Below are 27,698 nucleotides of genomic sequence, written 5' to 3' on the forward strand. Positions count from 1 at the left end.
ACAGATGATGCCGCAGATCTAGGTTCTTTCTATACCAGCCAGTCTGGAAGTCACTGGATCTAAGGGTATCATTCTGGGTAGGTGGGGACGGTGTGAGGCCATGGTGTGGGACAGTTACACACCAGTGGTAGAACTGTGCAGAGGCAAGGTATGGCCAGCAGGGGGCACCAAAGGCATCAGAGTTAGGGTGCCAAAAATAGGGTCCCAGGGCTGTCACTAGGAAATGGGTCTGGGGACAGGACAGGACCAGAGACCCCACTTTTACAAATCACAGAAATGTAGACATGGTGGCAGACTCGGGTAGAAAGGGGAGAAGACTGCACCCAGACAGAATTAGAGTGTGGTAGGAGGGATTAGGGATGGGGCTAGACCAGTCTGTCCTGGGAGATACAGCCTGAGAAAGGGGGCCACATTGCAAGCCGAATATGGGGGGCGGTGCACATGGAGGTAGAGACATGATGGGGCAGGCAGGCAGACTGCTTCATACACATTCACCAAGGTGGTAGATGCATGGGGCAAGGATAGCTAGCTGACTCCTTCCTCTCTCCTTCCACTTCCTCATTTTCCAAGTACATCCAATCTACTAGCAGGTGCAGGTCCCACCTCCTACATGGTGTTCCCATCCCCACTGCAAGACTCCCATGCCCTGGCAAGACTCCACCGCCTAGGAGTGCCTCCCTGCCACTCCCCTTCCAGGCATTTGAAGTGGAAAGCTCCCTCCTCAAATCTAACCATGCTGCTCTCCCAGCTTAAGAAGATCCAGAAGGAGCCCCGGCCAGGCCAGCAAGGCTCTTCTCCATGTGACTCCATCATGATTGTGCCGGGGCAACAGTGACAATGGCAGAGATCACAGTAACCACAGGCCTGGGATAGTGGCAGTGACAACACGTCGCCCCACACTGGCAGGCCTGACAGGGTCAGGCACTGCCTCATCTAATGGCCCATGCAGATCCTATTAGCCCCATTTTATGAATAGGAAGACCGGCTCAACGTGGCCTGGGTGCACATGGTCGGACCTAGTAAGAGATGGATGAGAACCCAGGATTTCACTGTACACAGGCAGGCTGGCCTCCAGGCAGGCCCTGTTCTTAGCCTCTAGCGCTCACACCATGCCACACAGAACATGCCAGGGCCCAAACTAGAAATGTGGGGTCCCTGTGTGTGCCCCACTTGCGTGAGCTGCTTCCTCTGCTGAGGTGTCCACTCTGACCCTTTTTACACAGCCTCACCTCCCTGCACATGGTGGGCACGGTCCCTCAGGCTCCAGGCTCCGCCCACAGCTAGGGGGAGCTGTTCAGTCTCAGGAATGGCTGCTGCATCTCCATTCTGGGGTGAGTGGAAGCACCGAAGCCCCCTCCCAGTCTCCACTCTGGGTGGCATTTCAGGCACCCCGGAGACCACGGGGCCAGGAATCTGGGTGCTTCCATGGGCAGGATCCAGCAGGGTTACAGAGGCAACTTCCCGAGAGCAGGTGCTTGAGGTCATGGGGGACACACAAGGAGCTGTGGAGTGCCCATCCCACCCTCACACTGCACTCAGGCCCAGCTGCTCTGAAACCTGGGTCAGGACACAGGAAAGCTCTGTGTGTCCATGCATTAATTCCCTGTGCACATACTGAGCACCAGCTTTGTGTCAGTGCAGGGAAGATGCTGGAATACACCAACCAGCAGGAGACATGGACTGTGCTAGGGGAGGCTGGATCTGGGTGGGCCAAGGCCAACACCAAACGATCACAGTGACTTGCAAAGGTAAGGGGTGTGTCCAACACAGCTCAGCTCGCTGGACCGGAGCTAACAGCACAGCACATGGGGATGCTGCAGGAAGTATGGGGAGAGGAGAGTGGGTACACAGGCTTGGAAAGCCAGGAAGCCCAGGCAAGGCTAGGCTTCACGAGTGTCAGCCAAGAGTGTATTCCAGTCATCTGGGTTTAAGGCAGGCATCATAGAGTGCCAAAACACACAGCGGGGCAGTGGGGTTTGGAATGAGCTTCCCCTTGGTTGCTGTATGGGGCACAGGCCAAATGCAGGGATCCAGGGAGGGGCTTTGGGAGCAGCCCCACGCCCTGCAGGAGAGGGGACCCTGGGCACAGCCCTGGAGAGGCTACCTTGTGGTATGGCCATGGTTTGTGCCCATGGGCAGATCACATGGCCCCCATGATACTCCCTGTTGCCAGGGTGGATGGAATGTCCTGATGGGTGTGGACGAGCAGTGTCATCTGTCAGGCTAGCTGTGCTGGGAGGTGAGGATGGAGGGAACAGAGGCTCCAGCCACAGGACTGTGTACACAAGGCCCTGTGGCTGCGTCTGTAATCGACGCTCGCATCTCCTACACCATCTCTCTGATGGACCACCTGTGGTTCCCCTTCCCTCCCTGGGCCCTGAAGCTCTGCGGAGGAAAGTTCAGGGCAAGGGGGCACCTGTGCAGGTGGGGAGCAGCGTGGCCTTACCTGGTGCAGGGCCGTGAGTCCGTCTTCGTTGCACAGATCGGGGCTGACCTTGTTCTTCAGGAAGTAGCGTACTGCAAGAGGAGGGACCGCAGTGAGCTTTCCGTCATACACATGGGGTGTGCAGGCATGTATGGCCCGCCCAGCTAGGATCCGCTCTCCCTCAGGTGCCAACATGGTCTCTCTCACTCCTGACAACCCTTCCCCACGGCACACGTGAAGAGCCCGAAGCATGAATCAGCTCTTTGGCTCAGAATGTCCCAGAGGAGAGTGGCACCCTGTCTTACTATGGATAACAGTAGTAAGAGCTACAGACGCCAGCCCTTCCTGCATGCCAGGTACCATACCACACACCTGACAATGGCCAGTCACTCTTGGAGTCTGATGGCCTGGGTTCAAGTGTGGATCCCCTTCTGTCTCTGTACCTCAGTTTTCCCATCTGTGAAATGAGGATGCCTGACTCCCACTCTGAGGAGCAACGTGCAGAGCCATGAAGGTCAGCCGCGTCAGGACCGAGCATGGGGCTGGCTCGTGGCTGGCAGGCAAGTGTCTGCTGGGGCAGCAGTGGACCCGCTGCTGCCTCAAGGTCTCCTACAATTCACCTGGTTGTGTGTGTGTGTGTGTGCGCGCGCGTGCGTTCAGGACAAGGGCAGCCAGAGTGAACCTCAAAGAAGATTCCAAAATCCCCTTGCTTAGGACACTCCCTACCCTTCCTGTGGAAACCATCCACCTTTGCAGCTTTCCCCAGGTCCTACTTCTCACCCTGAACCCGGGTGCAACTGGCCCACCACCCTACACACCTCTGCCCAGTCTTGGCAGATCCATGCTCTGACCCCGAGCTTTAGAAGGACCCTCCCTGGGGCCAATGGGAGGTGCCCAGCAGAGCCCACACTTCTGTCATCCCTGTCCAGATGGATGGACCTCCCTGAAGGTCAACAGTGCAAGTATGGGCAAGTATTCCCAGAGGTCGGGTGGCCATCATGAGACAAGTGGGTGAACTGGGCTATACAGGTCAGCTCATGGGTGAGGCTCCTGTGTATGGCACTGATTGAGTTGCAGGTTAGACCCCCCACCCCAGGCCCTGCATGTGGGAGCAGCAGGTGGGCCCTGGCTCCTAGACTCCTCCCATTCCCATCCCCTGGCTCTCTCTGGAATGTGCAGGCCCTGTCTCTACACACACACAGCTCATGTAACTCAAAAGGCTACGGGGTGCTTTCCAATCAGTGTGCCCCTCTTGGGTGAGGAACAAACGAGGGGCTGTGAAGGCGTGGTGGGGAGAAGACCACCCATTCTGCAGGACCCAACAACCCAGGGACAAGGCTTGCTGAGCAAGTGGGGGTGGCCATGAGGTCACAGGAGCACCCTCATCCTGGACCATGGCCCCAAGAGACAAGCAGGTGGAGGCTCCCACGTGGCAGGAGGCAACATCGCTAACAGATTCTCCCAAGATGCATCGCTGCTGGGGGCAGGGAGGGGTGACAGGATCAAGTGCAGTAAGCATCAGATTCTTCACAATTGTTTGGACAGGGAGCCTTTGGCAACATCTGGCCATGGTGACCATCTGCATTCAAATTAGTAAACACTCAAAATTCAGTTCCTCAGTCAACTGTGCTCAATTCCAAGGGCCAGTAGCCACACAGGGCTACCACATCAGAAAGTGTGGAAATAGAAGATCCTATTAGCACTGCTTTGAGGCACTGAAACAGAAGCAAGTCCCATCAGCAGCTGCAACACCCTCCACGGCGCCCCACTGCTTTGCAGGTGAAGCTCAGAGCCCTGATGCCAGCACACAAGGTCCTGGGTGGGCGTGACCCCTGACCACAGGCCATCTCCTTGCATGGTTCTAGGGGCTGGGGTGGCAGAGCTTTCATACTGCGGTTCAGGATCGTGGCAGCCCTGGAGCTGGGCAGTGCAGTGTCACAGCTGTATACACCTGATTGTAAGAGGCACCCACGCATAGCTCTTCAGCTACACTAGTACTTACACTCCAAGTGCTTTGCAGTGTATTGGCCAGACTTCCCTTGGAGCTCCAAGCATTTACACAGATTACTCCCATTTTCTGGAAGACTCATCCAACCATCCATCCATCCAACCATCCTCCAACACACAGCCATATATCTGCCCACACACCCACTCATCCATGTATCTACCCATCTACCATCAACAGAGTCTCCATCTCCAAAGCGCGTACACACACACACACACACACACACTCCTACCTCACGCCTCATCCTTCAGGTGTCAGTTCAAATTCCCCAGACATCCCTTCCATGGACTCCCACAGCTCCTACACATCCCATTCATGGCCTTATCACAACACAAATCACATAAATGTGTGCAACTGGGACTTTTGGGCTCTCTGCCAAAGGGACCCTGGGTGCCAGGAGGCTAGGACCATGTCCGGGTACTTTCGGCTCTGTCCGCAAGGCCCTGCACACAGTCCATCCTTAAGAATTCTTCCAGGAACCTTCATCAGATTGGCAGCTCCCTAGTGCAGTCCCAAGATGTAGCCTCTCCATCTCTGGGCAAGGCAGTCCACCCTCTGTGCTGGCCCTGCTAGTCACATGTCTGTTGTATGCAGCTCTGCCCATGGGTCCCTCCTACACATCTGGGGGCATTCAGGGAGCAGGCTGACCTCAGGGCCACATAAGAAGTTCATGGTAAAGCCAGCAGTCAATGAGGTCCTGCGTACCCATGGGCAAGCAAGGGGGTACTCTTGCCTGACAGGTGACCCTTGAGGGCAACAGAAAAGGCCTCTGTGTCCCTGACCAGGATGGGCTTCCAAAAGGTTCTACTCACAAGAGGAAAGGCTTCACGCTCCATGAGGAGTGTGATGGAGTACGCTTCCCATCCATAAGACACTCTCAGAGGCAGAACTTAAGCATCGCCTGCCAGCGGCAGCATCTGTGCACATAATTATTGGGGTGCTCTTCGTGCTGCGGAGAGCCCAGCCATGTAATTACGCCGATGTCGGGCAGTTATTTTCAGCACAAGAGGTGGGACAAATCACCCTATCCCTAGGAAGTCCTTGATAGTCATGAGCCAAAGCCGCCTTGGCAGTTGTACCTCCTAGCTCTAGATGCGAGTCCAGAGCCTGGCTTGGGGCCCAGCTCACTGGAACAGCATGCAAACAACCTAGTGCCTAACCAAGCTTTCCTGCCTCTGCCTCTTCTTACAGAGCTTTTTCTATGCAGGGTCCATGTCAGCAGAAGCCAGAGTTGGGAGCCAGAGCCAAGAATCAAAGCCAGGTACTCTGATGTGGCATGTGGGCATCCTAACTGGCACCTAAACCACTAGGCCAAACACCTACCTGCCTCAGGCCCATTTGAGATGTAAATTTGCTTCCCCTTACACCCTGCTTAAAACTTTCTCAAGGCTCCACATTCACTGTTAGAACCAGGTAAATGCGGCTTAGGGGCCAAAACTGGGAAGCAGGCAGCCAGTCTCTACAGATGGTTTTATTGGAACACACCCACACTCATTCATCTGCATACCACCTATGGCTGCTTCCACTGTACAATATACTGCATGGCCCACATATCCTAAGATACTGACCCTCTAGCCCTCTCCAGAAAAGTCTGCAGACTTCTGGTCTTCAAGGACCTGTATCACGTGGAGCTGCCTGCAGGGCTAACACCTTGTACAATCGCACAAGGTGGGACTGGATGCCTTGCAGCAGGGTGTGAGGTGGGGGGCACTGTCCTTACCACAACCTATATGAAAGGAGTGCCTTGGAACTGAGCAGTATGCAGCCTGCTCAGCCATACCCAGACACCCAAACTTCCCTCCTCTGTGGATTCCTCTGTCCTTTTCTGAGCATCCTACACAATGCAGGGAGCAAGCGTGGAGCTTTCGGGGTTGATTGGGGCTCAGGTAGCACAAAGGCAAGAGGGACAGGCTCCATCCTCCAGCTGAAGGGCCACCACTTCCAGATGCCCACATCTGGGTCCCCTCCTAGTCTAGAGAATCCAGACTCACCAGGCTTGGCCTTGAGTGGGCCAGTGGCCTGTTCATTCTCGTGCATTTACTTAGCTGCGGCTCCTTTCTGCACCTCTGTGTCTGCAGCTGTCCACTGGGGACCACAATGAGGAGACCACAGTGAGGATTAACCATGACAGTGCTTGACAGGTTACAACTGTCACTGGTTTAAAAACATAAAAATAAAGATAGACACAGATAGACACAGAGCTCCTGCTGGGTCAGCCTGCGTCAAGGCTGACTGTAAAAGACAGAGTCCCTCTCTCCACGGAGCTTGGAGCTTGGAGCTTGGAGCTCGGAGCACCTGCTGGTTCAGTGCCTCTGCAAGGCCATGACCAGGGCTCCTATCCCCTTACCAAGGCAGGAACCCATTGGGATAACAAAACAGTGGCTTAGGCCCTCCTCCTTCGTGTAGACTGCTCCTGGCGCCAGCCCTGCCCCTCCACCCACAACCTCCCTGGCAATCTGGCTGGAATCTGGGCCAAGCAGGGCCATCTGCTCCCCTCCATCTCCAGCTGTAGCGAGTGAGGCTGCACCAGGCTCCTCAGCAGGAAGCTGGTGGCGGCTGCCTTTGCAGGGAGAGTGGTTGCTGACAAGCTTGTGTTTTCTTTGGCATCTCACCCACTTGGCCCACAGAGCAGCAGGCTTGACCTCGACTGGGTAGTGTTGACAAGGAACCACAGGTGTGGTCCCTGCTCTTGCCCTAGGGGCAACAGGGACAGGGAGACAAGAGATGTGTGCCTATTGGAGGTGGACGTACTGGGACACCCGGGGCGGGATGCCCTGAGACTCAGCTGCTACCACCTGGCCATATGACTGTCACTACCCTGTCCACACGGTGCCCATTTAACCCAGTCCTCCCTTCCCACCTACCTCTTTTCCTGCCTGTTTAAGGCTCTGCAAGATCCTTAAAGTGGTCCTGCCCCTCCTCCCCAGCCCCAACCCATCCAGCATTAACTTTCCTGTTCAGCACCTCCTTGTGTCTTCACCCTCTGCTCAAGGACAATTGCTCACTAAGTCAGCCACACAGTCCTCTTTCATTCCCTAAAGCAAAACAAAAATAACTAAGCTCCCTGCGGCCCAGCCTGCCTGGAGCCCTCTTTCTCTCCTTGCCTTCAGGCAGCGAATTCCTCTTCAAACTTAGGATTCTAGTCAAAGTGTCACCTCCTGTGGGAGGCATTCCCTCATCTCCATGAACTTCCCAAGACTCTTCCCACACCACTTGGTACTGTGCAGTGATGTTCACCTCAATGCCCACAGAGCTGCTTGCTCCTGAGGGCCTTGGGGCAGTTTCTTGGTGCCATGATGCAGACCTGTACATTACCTGGAGTGTATATTTCAGGAGTAAGGATCATGAATCCTGTCCATCAGTGAGCAGGCAAATGCCCCTCCCAGAGCCTTTCTCAGCACTGTAGCTAGATTTGCAGGCTGCTCAGCCCTAGCCACACCTTCGCCTCCCCAAACAGGGCACCTGACCTCTCCCTACCACCCAAGGACCTAGTCCTGTCCTGTACCCATGGTTGTTCTTTCTACAACCTGGCACTCAGCAGGCATCAGGCATTGTGTTAAACACTTAGTGATTCCCTATGATTAACTAATTAATTGCTATTTTTGCCCCAATCTCCAGATAAGAAAACTGAGTCGAGTTTGAACACATGAACAAATATCTGCTCAGGGGTTCATGGCTGGGAATGACAGAGCTAGGATTTTAACCCAAGCCTGGTTCCAAAGACTGAATCTTTAACCCCTTTACTAAAATGATGCCCAACAAGAACCTCTGGGTGGGGACTGTGGACAGCAGCAGAGATGGGCAGGATGGCTGCAGATGTCCCCGGAGATGGCAAAAACCTGAAAAGCCAAAACAACACTGGCAACAAAGTCCAGCATTCTAGAACATCAGGAGATAAGACAGCTATGGCAGAGGACTTGTTGCTCCAGTTTGCAAATGAGACCATTAAAGCACGGAGGTCAACAGCCAGCCTGGGGCAGGGAGGCCACAAAGGAAAACTCTGAGCCAGAGCGACAGGGCTTGCCAGTTTTTGTCTCTGGGAGGTACGCCCCACCCCACTTCCAGTCTACCCCAGAGCCAAGAACCCCATATGGGGGGTGGGGAATGGGGTGGGAGAGGAGACCTGCCTTCTGCCTCCAACTGCACCCCAACAGTTCCCGTGCATGGAGCTGCGCCACCTCTATGGAAAAGCCAGCCCAAGTGGACCCCATTTCCTCTCCTTGAGGTGTTGTTAAGCATGCAGGGGAGCCGGATTGTAGCTCTGAACACACCATTCGGCCAACAGGTTCAGGGAGCAGCACCTTATGTTCCAGGGTGTTCTGGGTCCCCTGTTCCCACACTCCCACATTCACCCCCACCACACAGGTTCGGCCTTCCCAGCTACCATGGCTCCTCCTCCTGAGCAGGAAAAGCCAGAAATAGCTGCTTCCAGGAAGTCCAGCCACCCAGGGGCTGGGGACAGAGACTCAGTCAAGTGTCCCGGTGGCTTCAGGAGCAGCTGCTAAGAGCCCCCCTCTGCCAGGCACAGCTCCCTAGATTCTTGTGAGTGACCTGGCCATGATTGGAAGGGTAGGTCAGAAAGAGGTGGGTTTTCCTCCCCGTCACAAGCCCAGGCCCTAGAAGCCAGCCACCACTCTCCCCAGGCAGCCTCACCCAACCATAGAAGAGGAAGAGAGGGTCAGATGATAACAAGTCCTGGAAAGGATGTGGGGAAACTGGGATCCTCCCACATTGCTGACAGGAATACAAAATGGGACAACACCATGGACAAGGGCCTGGCATTTCCTCAGAGTTAGACACACAAGGATACTTCAGACACTTCAGGGAGATGTGCTTTACCTGTTATTTCCAACTTCCATGAACGTTTGGAAGTATCTTCGTATCCGCTACATGCCCCAGCAATTGTATGCCGAGGCCTGTATTCAAGGGGAACACACACGTGTCCCCATAAGTGCTCATACACAAGTACATACAGCAGTATGTTCGCAATAACCTCCCAATAGAAATAGGCTAACTGTCCACTGACCAAATCCCATATGATGGAATATTCCACAGAAGGACTATTATTCCATCAGACAAGGAAGCGAAGTGCCAACACACACTACAGCACAGACAAGCTTTAGGTGTGGACACACAAAGGTGTGGACACACACTGTTAGGTGGACACACACTGTTAGGTGGACACACACTGTTAGGTGGACACACACCTAACAGTATTATTCTGCCAGACAAGGAAGCAAAGTGCCAACACACACTACAGCACAGACAAGCTTTAGGCTGTAAGAAAGACACTGTTGGGTGCTGGACACAAAGGCTGCATAGAGCCCACTGATAGGAAATACCCAGAAGAGGCAAATCTATAAAAACAGAAAGCAGATGGTGTTACCACTAGTCAGAACAGAAGGGTGAAAGGGAGAAAGTGACTGTTAACAAGCAGCAAGTTTCCTCTAGAGATGAGAATGTTCTGGAATCACCTAGTGGTCATGACCGCACAACCTTTGGAAAGGGTTTGTCCTTCGTGGTTTCTGACTTATGTGAATTAAGCTATGGTTTAAAAAGGAAGGTGGAGTGGACTCCAAGCTGGGCCTTGAGGATCCTGCTGAAAACTCCCTCCCTCCCCACCCCGAGCCTGGGAGGTCTGTGAGGTCAGCGCAGCAGGTGCTCCGCTTTTGACTATATGCACAGTGCCACACGTGGCAGGGGCTCAGTTACAACTTATGGGAAAGGGTGGTAGTTGGGTAAGAGTTTAAGTGGCCCCAAAGTTTGGGTTACTTGCTAATGGGTCAATGTTAGTGATCACTGGAATAAAGGTGGGGACACTGGGATTACAGCTGATGGGGCCAGTGGGAGGTCTCTGGGTTACTGGTGTCTTACCCATGAAAGGTAGAGAGGGTTGATTGTGCAAGCCAAGCTCTCGCTCTCTCTCTCTCTCTCTCTCTTTCCTGGCTCATTATGTGCTCCATCCTCCAAAACACCCCAAAACTGCCAGGGGTTTCCAGGCTGCCATATGTCACAATGAATTTCCAAACTGCACTGAAATAAACCTCTTTCCTTCACAGGCAGCTTCTCTTAGGTATTGTAGTTACAGTAACGAAAAGCTGAGTAATTTAAAAAGGGAAGGGAGGGGGAAAGGCCCTGGCCCTATGCAAGCTGGACTCCTCCGCTTCTCCAGACATCACTCCCCCAACCTGCCCAGGCACCAATTTCTCTAAACCCTTCAGGCCTTCTCATGTGCTCCCCCTTCCACCTGTCTCTGCCTTCCCTTTGCCTGGTTAATTCTTTTATTTTTCCTTTTTCTTTTAATTTTTAATTGTATAAATTTATTTTTGATAATTTTTGCATGTTTGATTAGGGTGTAAAGGGTCAAGGGCTAGAGGAAAGTGAGTTAGATTAGACCATTTTTTTTTTACTTTCTTTTTTTTTTTTTCCAAGCTGTATCTGGAGGGAGGGGAGAGATAAGGGGAGAAGCCACATCCAGCCTCCCAACCATCCCGGGTCCCCGATATGGAGCATGCTCCAAGCATCCTGCTCAAGTGGCTTTGATAGTTCAACAGTTCTGTATTGCTGCTGATCTCGCCACTCCAATAATGATGAAATCTCTCCAGAATCTACTGGCTGACATAGTCCACCTTAGAGTCTCCATTTGCCTAGGTATACACTGCCAACTCTTGGCTGGGGTAGTTGATTGATTTGTTCTGTTCTCCGTGCTCTGTTATGGTACCAGGTGTTCTCTGCAGGCTCTAGTGTGCTGCCATATCCTCCATTTGGAGCATTTAGATATGCTGTCCACTGCTTCGTGTAAGCCACTGAGGAGGCCCAGCTCTGACACATGCATTCCACGGTCATACCATGGAACCTGCAATTTTCTCCATGGTTGGAATTCTGAGTCTGCCTGGTTAATTCTTTTTTTTTTTTTTTAAAGATTTATTATTTTTATTGGAAAGGCGGATATATATAGATAGAGGAGGAGAGACAGAGAGGAAGATCTTCCATCCGATGATTCACTCCCCAAGTGAGCCGCAACGGCCGGTGCTGCGCCGATCTGAAGCCAGGAACCTGGAACCTCCTCCAGGTCTCCCACAAGGGTGCAGGGTCCCAAGGCTTTGGGCTGTCCTCAACTGCTTTCCCAGGCCACAAGCAGGGGGCTGGATGGGAAGTGGAGCTGCCGGGATTAGAACCGACGCCCATATGGGATCCCGGTGCGTTCAGGGCGAGGACTTTAGCCGCTAGGCCACGCCGCCGGGCCCTGCCTGGTTAATTCTTACAGAGTCTCCAGGTCTCAGCATAAGTGCCACTTCCTCTGGGAAGCCTGCCCTCAAGTCCCCCAGGCTGGGCCATGCAGCTTGCTCAAGTACTTTCTTTGCCCTGGACCCCAGTGAGAACACTTAATCCAAGCACCAGGATGTAGCTTTGTTTGCACCTATCCGTGTCTTTTCTAGACTGGGAGCTCTGGAGGGGTGTGGCTTGCAAGAGCGCAGGGTTTCCTTGGCAGAATGAAGAAAATGGTCCAGTGCATTCATGACCATTGCTTTCTTGCTGTTGCAACGTCACTGAGGTCCCAATCAATTTTTGACGGTGGCAGTAGTAGACTGGGGCCACAACCCCCTATCCCTACCCTGTCCCACCTCTGTTTAAGCCTCAGAACTGGTTAGAGTATCTATTCTTGGATTATTGGTTTTTTTTCTTAAATTTTAATTTTTTTGAAAAATCAGAGAGGCAAAGAAAGAGATCTTACATCTGCTGGTTCACTCCCCACATGGCCACAGTGAAAGGGCTAGATCAGGATCCAAGCGCTTCTTCCCAGTTTACCATGTAGCTGCACGAGCCCAACACTTGGGCCACCTTCTGCTGCTTTTCCAAGTGCACTAGGAGGGAGCTGGATCAGAAGTGGAGCACTGAGACTTGAACTGGCACCCGTTAGGGATGTCAACATCACAGTGACTTAACCCACTATGCCACAATCCTTACATATGTTCCTATCTGTGGACAGCAACGCTTCCAAACTGGGCCACACACCTTCCCGTGTCAGGGAGAACCTTCCTGCCTTGGCTTGTACAAAGAGACAAGTGTCTTTCCCAGAATCTCCAATAACTTCAGCGTCACCAGAGCAAGATGGTCAAGGGGATCCCAGGCATGTGGCTGTAACCTCCTCTTGTCTAGCACCTCCATGCCCAGCATACACAGTTGTGCTGGCCAGGAGGGTGGACAGCCTCGTGTCAGCTACCTGCATGCCTCTGAACAGGTGTAAGTTACATTTGGCATTAGGTGTATGCAGGAAGAATGACGTGGACCGCCTGGGATGGACATGGGAAGTCTCGTCTGTTGTCTTATTTGGGGTAACCAGCACCTGGAGTACTCACTCAATAAATGTTTGTTGAGTGAGTTTTAAAGTTCTGAAGTTTCTTCTAAGGAAACTACTAAAGTTACCAGGAAAGCCGACTTGTAAAATACACCTGAAGCTAATCCTCTTGGGAAAGGCAGGGTCTTTTGAAAAGTGGGGGCAGGAGATGGTGAGGAGAATCATTCACTGAGGTGTGAGTGGACATTTAATGTACCCCAGTAACCTCCAGGGGCACTGAACTTACAGTGAACAATCCAAAGCCTTCAAACTGCAAAGACCCTGCCTGTGTGTCCTACCTCTCTCCCTCCCGCTCCGGCTTTCCCCATAGGTATCCTGTCCCCTTGAAGTGCTTAATCTCAGGGACTCAGGCAAGGAGACTGCTAGCCCGGAAACACAATCTAGAAACTTCCTCATTCCATTCATGAATTCAGCTGCATCGGGTGTCTACTCTTCACCAGTTCTACTCTCAGAATTCTCCCAGCAGCTTCCCCTAAGCACCACTGCCACTGTAGGGCGGAGACCTGAGCTTCTGCCCGCAGAGCCAGTCTGCTCAGTCCCGCGTGGCTGGCCGGGAACTCTCCAAGGTATCTGCTCAGAGCCCTGTTCCCGCCTCCTCACAGGGCTGCCTCTTCCTAAACTTCCTCTTGCTCTTCTCAACCCCGTCTCTCTGACCTCACTTCTTCCACCTATCTAACTTTTTAAAATAGCCCAATTATTTCCATCTCCAGGCAAGTTGCAGATAAAAATATCCCCATCCCTCCAGTTATTAGGTGGCTACACACAGACACTGTAATGGCTTCAGAGCCATCATAATAAAATCAAACATTTACTGAATATTTCCCCAGAGCGAGGCTCTGTGCTAAGACATTACATGTCTTATCCCAGTGAATCCCCACAACTCTATGGCTTTGGGGTTATGATGAACCTGCTGAGCGGAGAACTGACACGGGATCTGCCCAAGGTCACTTAGTGTTGAATCTCTAGTCTGGGGGATTCCACGTGTAATTGGTGTTTCAGGCATAAAGTCAAAGAACCATCTCCTGGATTCTGGTCTTTCTCTCTCTGACAATGGTTGTTGATACAATATATCCAGGAAGCTGGTTAAGTTCAGGCATTCCACAATTCTGGCAACCCTGTAGTGTGCCCTTACATGTCTTTAATGGTCAGCTGGCTGTGCCCACCTTCCTAGGATGCCCACCTTTGCAGACTACACCTGAGTCTCCACAGTCCTCACTTCACCCCCAACCTCATGAGAGAGGCTGAGAATGGGGGAGACGTCTCTTTTTGCCATGGACCACCCTTGGAGGAAGCATTTTCTCTCTTTCATGACAACTCTGCGGCCCATTTATGACAGGCTTTTCTCCGTGGGACATCCTACACCCAACACATGAATGCATGTATATTTTCTCACTATTAAGTAAATCCTGTTCTCACTTGTGCAATACATATATAAATGCCTCCTCTACTTTGAACCCTTCTCTCTGAAGGAGCCAGCATCTGGAATATAATCAAAGACATCCAGACTTTTATCATGATGGCTTGCTCCTCTTCCAGTGCAGTGCTGTGCAACTTAGGATGGGAACCAGTCTCACGCTGGGCTCCCAGCTCTCTGGCTAAGGAAATAAAACATGATTTTGTAAAAAGTTTCAAGGCAACCACATAAGAAATCAAAACCAGGACTTGGGTCTTCCGTATCATTATGAAAACACCAAGTCAAATAATGTACTACTCATTAAAGTCAGAAGATAAGAGAGAAAGAGTAATGCTACAAAGCTTAAACAAAATGACCAAAAACCGGATTATCAATCATAAAAAGAAATGATATGCTTTTTCCGCCCCTCTGTGGCAGTAAATACTTGGATGCCAAAAAGAAGAAAAAAAAATTCTACTGTCTTCTAATTATGAGACATATACCCCCCAAATAAAAAAAAAAGACTACAAATAAAGAGATGCTTAAATATAAAACAGGCAAATGCAAACACAAAGAAAGTAGACGTGGTACTGTTACTATGAGGCAGGATGGGACTCTGGGTAGACAGAGAGGTAATCCACTTTAGGTGGATCAAAAGAGAGATGCTTCAAAGTGAGATCATAAACAGGAGGCAGATCAGTGGCTGTCTGGGGCTACAGTGGGCATGGAGAGAAGCAGGCCACAGCAGTTAGGAACCTCGTGAATTGCATAATCAGAAAAGCAGAAGTTTAGTATAGATATGAGAAGTACAACTGACCCAGAAATCTTCATCATATGCACGCCCTAAAGGAAATACTGGGGATAGTGTTTGGGCACACCAGGCTAAACCACCACTTGCGACACCAGCATTCTCTATCAGATAAATCTTAAAAAAAAATAAAAAGCAACAATTACATAAATAATTTGTTTCACTAGGCAAGGAATTGGCAAATTATGGTCCTCAAGTCACATCAACCTGCCACTTCATTACTTGTACTGCTTGCAAGTTCAGGATGGTTTTTACTCTTCAAATGGTAGGGACCAGATGTGTAATAGAGCAGGTTAATCTGCTGCTTGGGATGCCCACATCCTGGTTCGAACACCAGCTACTCTGTTTCCAATCCAGCTCCCTGATGATGCACCTGGGAACAGCAGATAATGATGGCTCTGGTGTTTGGATCCTTGGCACCCACGTGAGAGACCCAGATGGAGTTCCACATTTTTGGCTTTGGATTGGCCCAGGTCTGGGCATTTATTGTTATGGCCATTTGGAGTCAACCAACAGATGGACCTGTCTCTCTCTTCACCATTCAACATAAATATTTTTAAAATGATATCGTTAAATAAAGTTCCAAATGACAAAATAAAAATGAGAGGGCAGAGTGTGACAAAAGATTTGCTGAGACAGGACGTCTTTTGGAAACCAAGCACCTGAGACAAGAGTTCCTTGTTGGCTTCCTTCCTGCCCCAGGCTGCTTTCCTGCTCCAGACCCAGAGCTGAAGGCTTGGAGATTATCTTGAAGATTCAGAGTTCCAGGCTTAAGTGTGTGTTCTGGGCATACGCAGCCTGAGGCACTTCATGGCCCCTCCCTGAAACACTGAGCAGGTTCCTGTGGCAGTGCCTTTCAACCCACAAAGTATGTTCTGAATCAGTCTCACTTCCTCTCAGCAGAAGTTTCATGGGCCAGGACAGGAGAGGAGGAAATAACTGCACATCCCTGGAATCACGGCCATGAGGGGCACAAGTGGGTCAGGCCCAATTTCCTCGCCTGCCAAGCAGCAAAGGGGTACACACATTCATCCTGCTGTGACTCGCTCTGGTGCCCACCACCTCTCCCCCAGCCCCAGCTCAGTCGCAGCCCCCTCGGAAAGTACCCACACTTCCTGCCAAGAGCGTGATCGCTCCGCCCTGGTTGACAGAGGCCACAGTGCCTGCTTCCTGCCTGTTGGCTGAAACGACAGGCTCGCTGCTGGTGTCTGGCCTTGTCACTTCTGATACAGACTCACGTCAGGACAGAAGAGCCTGTCTCTTGTTAGGGTTTGTAGTCTGCCACCCAGACCCATCTGCCCCCTGGAGACCCTATCCTGCAACCCTCACCCCTCTTGGGATTGCACAATCTCCTGTGACTTCTAGATTCCAATCTTCTGCCTGCTTGGGAGCAGAAACCAGGGCAGCTGGTGGGCAGAAGGGAACCGGGAGCATGCTTGCTGCAGGAGATGGAAAAACCCACGCCTGGCTCTTATCAGCAGGCACAGCAAGGAGGGAGCTGCCTAGGCCTGGAAGGCAGCAGCGGCCTGCAGGTTCTCCAGTGTTCTGGAACACCCCCTATCCCACCCAGTTTTCATCCAGCCCTCGCTCAGGAGGGACAGGGACAGGATGCAGGTACAGCTAAGGACAGGGCTTAGGAGTACTTTTGCCGAGCCTGGCTGAGTCCATGGACCTCAGGGCTCATTTGCTGCTGCTCCCAGGAACAGGTGAAAATGTCCATCATCTTCATAGCCTCCCAGCTCGGCCAGACATGGCAACAGCATGCAAACACGGCGTTGTCTAATGAGCTGGACCCACACTGATGGAGCACTTGCTGCATGCCCAACCCCATGTCTGGCATGAATCATATAACCTCTATGACAGCCCCAGTGGGAAGTGAGGCAGGATCCAGGATGAGCTCCTGCTGGCCAGATGGACACACTGTGGCAACAGGAACTAAATAAACTTGCCCCGGGCTCCTTAGCTGGTAAAATGCAACAACTACAATTCCTACACTTGAGCTCCAAGCCTGCTTCACTGTGAGCAACTCAATTATCTTGCAGCCAAACTTGACTTGAGATGATTGTGTTATCTCACACCTGCACACACATACACCTGTAATGCACACACTGTAATTGTATATATTTGTGGGGCAGAGTATAGCATACACATACACAAATAACATGCAATGGTCAGATCAGAGTAACTGGTATACCTACCATTTGCTATTTAATTTCCTTGCCTAATCCAGATTTTAAGTGGGGGAAGGTTTAGCCCCTAGGGCCTTCCTGTATTCTGTTTTTCCAGTGTGTCCAGTACCAGATTGAGAGTGTGACCTTGGCTACCATCAGGTCTACCACGAAAGCAGGCCTTCAGGATGTATTTCTGGGAGGCCATGCTGTCTAGAAGGGCCCTGGGCTAACTCAACACCACCTTTTTCCAGGGATCTGGTCTCTGTCCAAGCCTCAGTTTCCTTCACCTGTAAAACAGGATCTGACCTCACTTGATTATCTGAGAATCTGACTGTAAAATGCTGATCAACAGGCCTGGGAGGCAGCGAGTCGCAGAGCTAGCTGGCTGTCCTCCATGCCATCTCCCATGGGAAGGCAGGTCTTCAAGCTCCAGGAGTGCTCGAAGCAGCTCTAGAGAACCGCCAGCCTCAGGGATCTGGGGGCTGACCCTGAGACAGGGCCATAGGATAGCCTGGTTGGGCCACCCAAGTACCGCAATCACAGGATTCACACTCATGGAGTGGGAGTGACACCTGTAACAGCCAGGAGAAGGTGTGACTCCCACAGCTGGCTCCTAAAGAGCCCTGGAGCTTCTACCTTGCCCCAGGACCATTCATCCTGGGGGAAGACTTGAGCAGCCCTAGGGAGAACACAAGGGGACGCATGGAGGGCTCCAGTCAAGAGGAGTCAGCCTGCGTACAACACTGACCACACCTCCATAAGGTGCTCTTAGCCCAAGCCATCCAGTTACCTTGCAGCTTCTGAGATGCAGCCATGGTGTGTGACTGCTCTAGGGTGCCACATTTTGGGGGTAATTTGTCATGGAGCACACCACACACACACACACACACACACACACACACACACACACTAATAAGCTAGGGATGCTGTCCCAGAGGGAGAGTGTTCATGTCCGATGGCGTAACCCTAAGGACCACAGAGTCCAGACTTCTGAGAGGTGCCTGGAACCTGTGCCTCTTTCCGTACCCCACCCCGCCCACGTTTCCCTTAACCAGGGAAATTCTTACCGACGCCACAGCTGACTCAGGACTTCTCTTTCCGCCCACAATGCTGAGATCTACCCACACTGTCACTCGCATCTCTCTCTGGACCCAAGGGCACAGCCCAGACTTCCTTGCAGAGCCAAGTTGGCACCTACCTGGGCGTCCCACTGTGCTGCAGGAGAGGGGTGAGCCAGGAAGCTGCAGCCTCTACCCTCTCCGCAGCTTCCTCCAGTTTTATACATCACAAACCAAAATGTATTCCTGCTCAAAATACTCGCACGGCTCCCCACTGCCTTCACCCTGGCCCTGAGCTGGTGCAGTAGTTCTCAGTGTTGACTCTGGACCAGCAGTGACACCTGGGAATCTGTTGGAAATATAAATCCTGGGTCTCACCCTAGCAACCCTGGAGTGGATGCAACAAGTGATGACTCAACCAACTCCGGGCAATGCCTCAGGGAGCTGGCTGTGAATGAGGCTGATGCTGCTCTGCCCTTGCTTGGCTTGCAATCTACCCTCCCCCCAGCCAGGAATGTCCTTTACCTACCCCCAGCAAATTCCCTGCCTAGCCCTCACCCCGTGCAGGAGACATTCAGCAAACACAAGTTGAATATTAAGTGAGCAAATGAATTAACCACTGAATGCACACTCCCCCCCCTCCGTAAGTTATTCCTGACCCTGAACTCAGTGTCCTCAGTAAGCTATGTGTGCCTCCATCAGTGCACCTGTCACCCTCCACAGCAACCAACAAGGCATCACGAGGTTGGGCAGGACCTGGATGGAGATGTGCTAGCAGTTTCATGATTCAGCATGAAAAGAAAAAGACATGCGAAATACCTCAACAATTTTACACTGATAACAAGTTGAAATGCTATGTTGAGTTCCAGCAGTTATTCAAATGAACTTCATCTGTGTTTTTCTACATTCATGCAATTTCTGGAAAAAATTTTAACTATTTTTCTATTGACCAGAGCTGAGCTAACTTCTATTTAAAGATTTACCTTTATTTGAAAGGCAGATCTACAGAGAGGGAAGGAGAGACAGAGAGAGAACTTCCATCCACTGATTCACTCCCCAAATCCCCTCAATGGCCACAGCTGAGCCAATCTGAAGCCAGGATCTAGGAACTTTTTCTGAGTCTCCCACATGGATGTAGGGGCTCAAGAACTTGAGCCATCCTCTGATGCTTTTTCAGGCCATAAGCAGGGAGCTGGGCCAAAAGTGGAAGACAGGACTCAAACCAGTGCCCATATGGAATGCTGGTGCTACAGACAGAGGATCAGCCTGATAAGTCACCGTGCCAGCTCCTGAGCTAGCTTGTAAATCTCAGTCATTACTGCAACTTTGGGCATAGCTGTGACTTCTGTGAGGGCCCTTCTACCCATTTATCTACAGTTCCCTTCCTTCCTCTCTTTTCCCTACCTCTGTTTTTACCCCTCTCCTCTCTCCTTCCCACAAACATCTGCGCTTCAGTCCTCCGTACGAGGTTTGGCACAGGAGCTGCCAGCCCTGCCTGCAGAATGAAGAAACCACCACGGCAAACACTGACTGACCCGCAGGTAACCCTAAGGGTGTTGCCTTCTCAGTCAATCCCCTATGCTTGCTTGCTTGGGTGTAGTTTCCCATTTCATCTCCAAAGGAGCCAAATTCCAAACACTCCCTTACGTAACACAGGGTTCAGGCATTTTCTTCTTGCGCACGGAGCTCAGGAATACTCAGGGGCAGGTGGTGTGGTACAGCAGGTCAAGCTACCCCTTGGGATGCCTGCATGCCATACTGCAACACTAGGTGGAGTCCCATTCGGCTTCCTGCTAATGTGTCTGGGAGGCAGCAGATGATGTCATGAGTACTTGGTTCCTGCCACCCACGTGAGAGACCCAGGTGGAGTTCCTGGGTGCTGGTTTTGACAGAGCCCAGCTTCAACCATTGCAGGCATTTGGGGAGTAACCCAGCAGTAGATCTCTCTGTCTCTCTCTGTCTCTCTCTCTCTCTCTCCAAACCCTCAAGTGCATACATGTCTTGGGACAGGAACCTGACCTTGAAGTTCTAAGAGACTGCCCCGGGTTTGGGGCTTTAGGGACAACCTGTCCAGCCAGGGGCAGACAAGGCATGGGAAGATGGGGATGTACACGGATCAGAGGGTCAGCGGCATGCATGCATGCATCAGCCAATGTACCCTGTCACATGGCTGTGAGTCTCTATGTGCGGGTCTCCAGTGTAGCCAGCCCTGCCCACCAGCCTACCCCATTCTTATTTCAGAGCCTGCAAGACACTGGCATAAGCAACAATATGACTGCTCCTTGGAGCTGAGAAAGCAGCAAGGCAATGATGTATCACCTGGACCTCCACATCTTGGGTTATCCTGGCAGCTCACATGACGCTTGGCCCCTACCGCTTGGGCCATTAGCTAGCAGTCACACACCCCAACCCTCCTTCACTGGCTTTGCACCTTTCCAACTTAGCACTGAGGCTTTTCCTGCCCCAGGACCTTTGCATGTGAAATTGGTTTCCTTCTCCACATACTCTGCCAAGCTTAGCTTCATGCTGTCCTTCCTCATCCTTCAGGTGTCCTAAGTGTCATCTTCCCAGAAAAACCTACCCTCACCGCCTTCCCTAGATCCCCAATGCACCTGCCTGCTCCTTCAGAGCATTTATTGGTGGTTTTTAAGTATGGGTTGTGAGTTTGTTGGCTTGTGGCCAGTCTATAGGTTACACATCCAGAGGGCAGGGATCTTATCCATTTACTCGCCGGTGATTCTCCAGCACCTTACAGAGGGTCTGGCCACACTCACTGCTCAATGGAGGAAGGCAGCAGCATGTGCCTTCTGTGAGGAAGGGGCAGAGACTTACAGGGGACAGCAGGAGGGATCTGCTGCCTTTACCTTCAGGAACCTCATTGTAGGGCTGGTGTTGTAGAACAATGGGGGAAGCCATTATTTGTGATACTAGCATCATGTCAGAGCACTGGTTCGAGTCCAGAATGCACCACTTCTTTTTTTTAAAGATTTATTGATTTTCATTGCAAAGTCAGATATACAGAGAGGAGGAGAGACAGAGATGAAGATCTTCCATCCGATGATTCACTCCCCTAGTGACCACAACGGCTGGTGCTGCACCGATCCAAAGCCAGGAGCCAGGAACCTCCTCCGGGTCTCCCATGTGGGTGCAGGGTCCCAAGGCTTTGGGCTGTCCTCAACTGCTTTCCCAAGCCACAGGAAGGGAGCTGGATGGGAAGTGGAGCTGTCGGGATTAGAACCGGCGCCCATATGGGATGCCGGCGCATTCAAGGAGAGGACTTTAGCTGCTAGGCCACCATGCCAGGCCCCAGACTGTACCACTTCTAATCCAGCTCCCTGATAATGCACCTGGGAGATCAGCAGAAGATAGTCAAAAGGTTTGGTCCCCTGCATTCATGGGGGGTGGCGTGGAACTCAGGTAGCGTTCCTGACTCCTGGTTTCAACCTGGAGCAGCCCTGGTTACCGTGGCTATTTCAAAAGTGAACCAGTGGATGGAAGATCTCTCTGTTTCTCCATCTCTGTCACTCTACATGTCAAATACATACATAAATTTTGTTTAAAAAAAAAACTTACCTCGCAATACACTCTGGCAGGCCATGACATGACTTTTTAGGTTCATGACCCACACGTCTTGAATATCACAGACAGAGTCCAAGAAACCTCACCCAGAGACCTCCCTGGGGGATTCCACTGGCATCACTTTCTAGAACCAGCAAAACTGACTACACAGTCTGCGCTCGCCAGGACAATGACTGCAGAAAGCAAAACAAAAAGCCAAGACAAGTGCTGGGGAGGCTGTGGTAAAACTGGGGCCCTGCATGCTGCTGCTCTGAGAGAATCTAGTAGTTCCCCCCAAAAGGTCAGCATGGAGCCACCAACAAACCCACACCTAGCCACCTGCAGAAAAGACTGCAAGCAGGTGCTCCAACAGATTCAGGCACAGTCACGCATGGCTTACCAACAGGCGGTATGCAGAGAAACACACATGCCCCCTGGGAGCGGTTTCATCCTGACGGCCTCTCATGGAGCATGCACACAGCCTATGCTGGCTGCCAGTCACACTGGCACTACCACGGCGTATGCGGCCTGCCACTGGCTGAGACCTTGTTATGTAGCACATGACTGTGAGGAGACACATAGGGACCCAGCCTGATCAGGGACTCAGCACAGCCACAGGTTTGCAAACATGTTTGATTTATTTCATCTACATGAAAGGAAGCGTGACAAAGAGAACTCCCCGAAAGAACCACAAGCAGCTAGGACCGAACCAGGCTGAAACCAGGAACCCAGAATCCTACCCAGGTCTCTGACAGGGCCCAAGCACTTGAGCCAACACCTACTGCCTTTCAGGATGCATTAGCAGAGGGCTGGATTGAAGCAGAGCAGCCAAGGCTCAAGCTGACACTCTGACATGGGACACAGACATGCTGCATGGCAGCTGACTCTACCGCACTGTAACATCTGCCTCACAGGACTGCAGCTTTAGGAGGAAACACCAAGGAACAGAATCAAAGGACGACGACAGCAAACAGCTACTAGATCTGTGCAAAGTCAAGACTTTGCTTAGCCCTGGTACCACCCTTGCAAGTAGGTATTAATATTTCCATTTAACCAAAACAAAAACAGAGGTCCCTGCCCAGGGCAGTGGAGCCTGGGACTGAGCGGCTGTGGTCTCGCTCCAGAGCCTAGGGTCTGAACCATGTACTTCTGTGTCTGCCAGGCTGGATCACACAGAAAGCTCATCTCCCAGACCCTAGTGGATCTTTAACCATCCTCACCCCCAGGAGTTACTGTCCTCATCAGCACCAGGTTCAATGTCTGCTGCATAGGAATGGATATTGAGGCCAGAGGAGTCACCACCATGGGGTCCTTTGGAAACATCTCTGACCATCACTGCAGGGGCTGACCTTAGGGTGGGCTCCAATCTATGGAATATGGGGTAGAGGATGGGGTGGGGGAGGCTATGCATACAACAGCATGTTATTCAGCCACCTGCAATCCTGGCACACCATTTTAGGGTGCCACTTCAAGTCCCAGACACTCCATTTACAATCTGGCAGCTAATGCACCTGGGAAAACAAGAGAAGATGACCCAAGTATCTCGGCTCCCTGCACCCATGGGGGAGACCCAGATGGCATTGCAGGCTCCTGGCTTCAGCCTGGCCCAAACTCAGCTGCTGCAGTCATTTCAGGATTGAACCAGTGGATGGAAGATTGAGCAGTCTCTCTCCCCTTGCCCCACTTCTGTTAATTAACAAGATGTTTAATTTAAAAAAGGGAACAGGACAGCATATCCAGGTGCACATGGAGGACACGGCAGTACACTGGAGTTTGCAAAAAAACACCTGGTACCACTACAGAAGATGGAGGTCAGAACAAACAGATCAACTACCCCAGCCAAGTGTTGGCGGTGAGTATCTGGACAGCCGGAGACTTCAAGGTGGACTATGTCAGCCAGTGGCTTCTGGAGAGATTTCATCGTGCTTGGAGTAGCAAGATCGGCAGTAATTTAGAACTGTTGACTTATTGAAACCTCTTGAGCAGGACCTTCAGAGCATGCCACACATTGGGGACCCTGGGTTGGTGTCGGGTGGCTGTCCTCCATCCCAGGGTGCAGGGGTGTCTGAGAGGCTGGGTGTGGCTTCTCTTCTTATCTATCCCCTTCCTCCAGATACAGGAAGGAAAAAAAGGGAATATGGAAATGGTGATCTCATCCACCTTCCTGTAGCTCTTGACCTTTATGACCCTAACCAATTATGTAAAAATCATCAAAAAATAAAAACAATTAAGGAAAAAAAAAAGAATAGTTGACACATGTGACAACAAGGATGAATGTTGAGAACACCAGGCTAAACAACAGAAACCAGATGTAGGAGGTGACTTGCTGTGTGAGTCCATGTACATGCAATGCCCAGGGAAGGGCTCCATAGACAGTGCACAGAGATTATCAGGGCAGCCGGGTGGGGTCGAGCTCCGAGCTGCCTTTAGGGCCAATGGAGACGCTGTGGATCTAGTTAGAGGGGATGATTGCACAAGCTTGTGTATGTGTGCTTAAAAACGGTTCATTTTGTTATGAGGTGACCGCCTACCCTAACAGAAAAAAACTGCAGGCGCTTCAGCACCACAGCTTGTGCCCAGCTCCTGCCAAGAGCGGCCAGCCTCACAGCAGGCTGTCCCCTGCAGGCTGGCCATGCCCTCTCCATGAAACAAACATGTGCCCTGCCTCACACTCCAGTGCTTGTCTTATGATAATCCTCAGAAGGACACTGAGGGTGTGTGGCTGCAGCCTCGATAGAGAGGATCAGAGAGATAGAGCCTGGTTGCTGAAGCAAAAAGAGTGGGAGCACTTAGTGTTCTCATATCCCGCTGCACACATACTCAGCTGATGGACGACCACACATGCTGCTCTGGAGAGCATCCCTGTTCTCTGGGAGCCCATAGCCTGAGCCCTTCCTATCCCTCCAAAACCAGGAGCAGAGAGAAAACTTCCTAGATTTGAGAGCAGGTGCTAATTGCAGCATTCTACACAGAGGCGGACTCTGCTAGGGAAGGTGAGGGTGGGAGGACAGGCAGGAACCTGGAGGTCAGAATCCTGCTTAGCCCTCACTGCTGGGCAATTACTTAGCGACTGACAGGTGCCCCCCATCCCTCCATCTCCTCATCTGGGAAGTGGTACCCAAATGTGTAGGACTGCAGCAAAAGGCACCCAGGGCTATGCGCCAAAAGCTGCAGTTCTGTGCAGTACATGGGGTCCATCCAAGGGCTGCACCCAGCTCTCTACAGACACAGCCTGCCGGGGCAAAGCCTCCACCTCTCCTTCCAGCTCATTCACTAAATCAGGTCTCTCCGGAACCATCTCCACTTGCATTGTTGGAGCCAGGTGATTCTCTGGGCTTGGACAGGAGCAGTGCTTGTCTCAAGCTCCAGATTGGAAACTCCGGCTATTGTAAACTCCAGTCTGGCCAAGGAAGGGGACAGAGAACCCCCAGGGGCCAGTGCACTTAACAGTGCTTTCCCAGCCAGAAGGAGGCCACGCTAATTAAGTGGAAACCGCCAGTGTGCAAATGGATGTCTGCTGCTCCAACTCCAGAAGGGACCAGGAGCTCCCGAACTGGGTCAGAGACACTTCAGTCCCCAGATCTGCCCAGAAACCCCCCTCTCTCCTCTGCCCCTCATGACCCGGCTCCTGTCTGGGCCATCGAGGTCCACACCCTCCCCAGCCAAGACCTGGGAGATCCTTTTGTGACAGACAGGAGACCCTGGTGTTCTTCTGGGTGGAGGTGACCCTGTGGCTCCCTCGGTGTGCACACAGTCCCACCTTGGTTGCTATGCTGGGGAAAGCTCAGAGCTCTGGTCCTCACTCAGGCGGGACACTCTGGTTCTAACTCCTACTCTGTCTCTGAACTGTGTGATGTTGGGCATGTCCCTGTGCCTCTCTGGGCTCTTGGTGCCACAACTGTAACATCAGAGTAATAAGGGTTTATCATGAGGATTAAATAGGGGGGTAGTTTTATGAAGGAACTGAAGTCACTATGTTACCAAGTGCCACTTCCTCTTTTCTCTCCTTTTAAAAAAGATTTTTATTTATTTCTTCGAAAGATGGAGCTACAGACAGAGAGAGGTCTTCCATCCACTGGTTCATGCTCCAAATGGCCACAACGGTTGAGGCTGGGCAAGTTCAAAGTCAGGAACCAGCAGTTCTATCTGGGTCCCCCACAAGGTGAAGAGACACAAGGCCTAGGCCATCTTCAGCTGCTTTTCCAGGCACACTAGCACAAAGCTGGATTGGAAATAGAGCAGCCAGGACTCCAACTGGCACCCATTTGGGATGTCAGTATAGCAGGCTGCATCTTCACCTGTTATGCCACAATGTCAACCCCTTTTTGCTTTTAATGACTTTATAAAGACACATTTCAAATGTCACACAATTTGTCTATTTACACATTTTTTGCTGTATTCCCAGAACTTTGCAACCATCACAATTAATTCTAGAACATATTATTCCAAAATCAAACCCCATACTCATTGACAATTATGCTTCTTTCCCCACTCTCAGCCCACCATAACGCCTAAATAACTTGTTGTCTGGCTAAGCTCACCCATTCTAGAAATATCATGCAGAGAAACTCATAGCACACCTATGAGTAGCTGGCTTCTTTCATTAGATGCCCGTTCCCACTGTAGCGTGTATCAGCGGCACAATTATATTCCTAAACTGTTACATGAGTATACGCCTTTTATTTATTCCTGTATTAGTTAGCAGGCATCAAGTTGTTTCCACCTTGGGGCTGTTATGAACATCAGGGTACAGGTGTATGGGTGGACATGTGTTTTCATTTCTCTTTGGTGACACACTGAGGAGGAGAAGTACTGCTGGTTCTTTCCACAGGAATTTTTGTTACATATCTCATCTGGGTCCACTGAGCTGTTCGGATGCCAATTAACTGCTACTGCCCACTTACCCTATGCCAGCCATTCTTCTAGGCACACTTGGGTACCCACGTCACTTAATTCTTATAGTTTCATTGTCATGGTTATTAGTATTTTAAGTTAATCTACTTACATTTAGTTGAAAGGCAGAATGACAGAATTAGAGTAGGCAGGTAGGGGGAGAGAGATTCTACCTTCTGGTTCACTGCCTAAAGGTCCCCAGGAGCCAGGGCTGGGCCAGGCCAAAATCCACAGCCTATGATTTCATCTAGGTCTCCCACATGGATGCCAGGGACCCAAGGAGCTGAGCCAGCACCTGCTGCCTCGTAGGGTGAATATTAGCAGGACGCTGGATTAGCAGTACGGGCAGGGATAGAACCAGGACTCTTACATGGTTGTGGCTGTCCCAGGGGGCAGTTTATCCCTGACAGGGCTATTACAGCCATTGTCATTGTCCCAACAAAAGAGAACTCCACAGTACAGAGAGACCGAATAGGTTGGCCACATAGCTGATGTCTGGCAGAGACAGAACACCAATCTAGGTAGGGTCTGGCTCCTTCCAACGTGCATGCTAGTGTAAGAGGGGGCAGGGAGCGTGGGGCCCAGCTCTGCTGGGGCTCACAGCCAGGCACAGGCTTACACCTGTCAGCAGGAGCCTCTGAGCCCTGGTCGGAGGAAATCAGCTAAGTGCACACTTCACGGATGAGACAGGAAGTAGGAGGTGCAGCAGGCCTCTGCGGTCAGCACAGAGGTTATCTCAGCCCCCGGACGCTGCATTCTGGGAACCGGTCTGTTTCCACACCGTCTGTGTCTTGTGCTGTGGTTTGTAACAACGAGAGGCAGCTCATTGCCAGTGTGGCAGGCTGACTCCCCCTAAGGTGCTACACCTGCATAGTTAGGGGTCTCACCAAGGCGCAGAGCACCCATCAGCAGAGCCCAGAGCACTCTCCTTCATGACCCAGCTGCACAAAGCTCCCAAAGCCCTACAGGGCTGAAGCAAGCCCATCGCACCTGCTGACAGCAAAGTCTTCCTCTCCCCGGAGGCCAGG

General features: G+C 51.6%; 1 protein-coding gene across 2 annotated transcripts in view; it reads right to left on the reverse strand.

Moving 5' to 3' along the window:
- Nucleotides 1-27,698, reverse strand: part of PPP1R16B (protein phosphatase 1 regulatory subunit 16B) — a 93,798-nt gene that overhangs the window by 16,893 nt on the left and 49,207 nt on the right. For both annotated transcript variants that reach the window (XM_058679785.1, XM_004585806.2), the window contains exon 3: nt 2,447-2,517. In XM_058679785.1, coding sequence (XP_058535768.1) covers nt 2,447-2,517 — 71 coding nt within the window. The remainder of the gene's footprint in view (nt 1-2,446; nt 2,518-27,698) is intronic.

The sequence above is a fragment of the Ochotona princeps genome, chromosome 22 (assembly GCF_030435755.1).
Source record: "Ochotona princeps isolate mOchPri1 chromosome 22, mOchPri1.hap1, whole genome shotgun sequence".
NCBI lineage: Eukaryota > Metazoa > Chordata > Mammalia > Lagomorpha > Ochotonidae > Ochotona > Ochotona princeps.